This window comes from Nicotiana tabacum, chromosome 4, assembly GCF_000715075.1.
Source record: "Nicotiana tabacum cultivar K326 chromosome 4, ASM71507v2, whole genome shotgun sequence".
NCBI classification, from domain to species: domain Eukaryota; kingdom Viridiplantae; phylum Streptophyta; class Magnoliopsida; order Solanales; family Solanaceae; genus Nicotiana; species Nicotiana tabacum.
This window is the reverse complement of record NC_134083.1, coordinates 68,910,556-68,913,686: the sequence shown is the minus strand read 5'-3', so window position 1 is coordinate 68,913,686 and position 3,131 is coordinate 68,910,556. Positions and strand designations below refer to the sequence as shown.

At 41.6% G+C, this 3,131-nt stretch overlaps 1 protein-coding gene across 1 annotated transcript; it reads right to left on the bottom strand.

Annotated features, from left to right (window-relative positions):
* Nucleotides 1-624: 624 nt before the first annotated feature.
* On the bottom strand, nt 625-1,227 carry LOC107797304 (uncharacterized). The gene has a single exon (XM_016620180.1). The coding sequence runs from the start codon at nt 1,225-1,227 to the stop codon at nt 625-627; it is 603 nt and encodes a 200-aa protein (XP_016475666.1).
* Between the last annotated feature and the right edge of the window lie 1,904 nt (nt 1,228-3,131).

The following is a 3,131-nucleotide window of genomic DNA, read 5'->3' as shown; positions in this document are numbered from 1 at the left end:
GGTTCAACCAAAAACCTTGAAAAAGAATTGCGGCATAAAGAAAAAATAAGGGGGAATTATTACACTACCTAAGAAAAACAAATTATTTATTCTTCGGCTTTGATCCCTCAAGAAGACAGTCGAGGAAATCCATCGTCGGGAAAAGTCAAAAAAAATCTCAAAAGCATCAAAAGAAATGCCTACAAACACACATATACATATATACATTCTCCACCCCACACTTTAAATTATGGAATGTCCCCAAGACACACAAATAAAAAGCAAGAGGTAAAGGAAACTTCCCTGATTCATCTAGTTGGGGTCTGAATCAAAGTCGGTATCTCCTTTGCATGCCCGATTCATCTAGTTGGGGTCCGAATCGAAGTCGGGATCTCCATTGCACGCCCGACCCAGTGCACACATCCACGCAGAGAGCTTTTTTCCCTCCTTCTTTAGGTACACCCCACACCTATCTGCTTGACTCTCTCCAAGTTTCTCCCTCAGGGCCCCTCTTTCTCCTTCCATTTTGAAAATCAGCTTTTCATCTCCCACTCTGAGCATGAGCTGTCTTTCTTAGATATCCAGAATTGCTCTGCCTGTAGCCAAGAATGGTCTTCCTAAAATCAGAGGGACCCCCATATTTTCCTACATGTTCACCACAATGAAGTGCACAGGGATTACAAATTTGCCAACCCGAACCAACACATCTTCCACCATTCCTTTAGGTATGATTGTGGTCTGATTCGCCAGCAGCAAGAATATAGGTATCGACCTGATTTCTCCAGTCTCTCCCTCTAATTTCCTGAAAATAGACAATGACATAAGATTAATAGAAGCACCTAAATCGCACAAAGATTTTTGAAATATAGTACTTCCTAAAGAGCAAGGTATAGTAAAACTCCCTGAATCTCCACATTTATTAGGGATCTTATTTTGCAAGATGGCACTACAATGCGCTGTCAGCTTGAGAACCGATGTATCTTCCACTTTCCGCTTCTTGGACAATATCTCCTTCATGAAATTAGCATAAGCTGGCATCTGAGAGAGCACCTCTGTGAAAGGTATATTCACATGCACCTGCTTGAACACTTCTAGAAAGCGCTCGAATTGTTTGTCCAACTTCTCTCTTCTTTGTTTCCGGGGGAAAGGTAGAGTTGGCATGTACTTGCTATCTTCAGTCTCATTATTTGTTGATTTTTTTTTTCTGAGCTCTAATCTTCCCCTCTTCTTCAAATCTTCATCTACCATCACTCCTCATTCTTGGATGTTGTTATTTTTCTGTTGGTCCACAATCTCTACATGTCTCTCAATCGGCTTATCCTTTTACTTTGCTATGGGATCCTCCAACTTGTGCCCACTCCTCAAAGACACTGCATTTAGTTTCCCTTTTGGATTTCTTTCAGTATTAGCAGGGAGCGTTCCTGGAACCCTCTAAGACAATAGAGTGGCTAGTTGCCCAACTTGTCTTTTCAGGTTTCGAAAAGATATGCCCAGTTCTTTGATAACTGCACTGTGGGTGTCAAGCCTCTCATCTGTCTTAATAATAAAGGCCTTCATCATATCTTCCATGCTAGACTGATTGGACTGTGGAGGATGATATTGCTACCTCTACTGATTTTGAAAACTTGGAGCTCCTTGTCCCTAGGGTCTAGAGTTACTTTATTTCCATGAGTTCAGGCTACCACTGGGTGAATTCCAAGAAAAGCATGGGTGCCTCTCTCTCATAAGATTGAAATTATTACTACTCTGGTGGTTGCCTCTATCAAAGCTTCCCATAACATTTACCATTCATCTGCAGCTAAGGCATGACACTCATGTGTTGGATGACCCATTCCACAGAAATCACAAACTGGCGATGGATGGCTCTGGACCTTGGCTAAGGTCAACTTTCGTATCTCTTTGGCCATGGCGTCTAGTTAGGATTGCACTGTGGTGTTAGAATTTACTTGATGAACCCCAATTGATCTTCTTCTATCATTACTCTGAGCAGGCCACTGGTTAGCATCTTCAGATAACTCATCAAGATTTGTCACAATCTCCTCAGGAGTCTTTTTCATTAAAGGACCTCCGACTGCAATGTTCAGAGTTCGTCGTGAGGGGGGTATCAGTCCATCCCAAAAGTTATGGAGTTGCATCCACAATTCAATTCCATTATGCTGACACGTTCTCATTATCTCCTTGTATCTTTCCCAAGCCTCGAAAACTATTTCAGTGTCCGTCTGGCAGAAGTTGTGAATTTCCCTTCTGAACTTCACCGTTTTTGCAGTTAAGAAATATTTGTCGAGAAACTTTCTAGCCATCTCTTCCCATGTCCTGATCGACCCTCTTGGTAAGCTACGAAGCCAGTGCTTCACGTCATCCTTTAGTGAAAAAGGGATGCCCTTAAGTATACTGTATCTTTTGACACTCCGTTGTACCGGAAGGTGTTCATGATTTTCTCAAAATCCATCAAGTGATTGTTCAGATCTTCATCCACATTTCCTCTGAAGACACAGTTGTTCTAGATAGTTTGAAGCACGCCTCGCTTCTATTCGCTGCTACTGGTGGAGGTCTGACACTGTACAGTCCCTGATTGTAGACTGGTCTGGCGTAATCACCCAATGCTCTACCAGGCTTGGGTACTACATTCTCTAACTGATCTTCAATCAAGGGTCGATTCATATTGAATCTTCGACCCCCATCATCGTTGACCGTCTCATCAGTAGCTCTAAGGGCTGCCTCAGCTGCTATCTTTGCAATTTCTTCTTTGTGATGTGTTGCTTCTCTTGTAGCTAAATTTACCTCATCTTCACTGTTATTAGCCATGTGTTCTTAGGTTGAAGGTTTCCCCAAGAACTTTCCCGTGAGTTCTTTCTCTTTCCTCAATTGTCGCAAACTCTTTTCTACCTCTACATTGTATGGAATCATTTCCTTTGAAGAAGATCGAGTCATACACCAGAGACCTCAATTTGTTGCCCGCACATGAAAGAGGAACCCGTGAAGAATAAAAAAGAAAAATAGAATAAAACAAAATAAATTCCTGAAATTAGCACCAAAAACTAATTTGAAAACTATTGATTGTCAATCCTTGGTGACGACGCCACAATTTGACGAGCACAAAATACAACACGAAATTGATGCCTGCTAATCAAAGATAGTATAGTATAATATCG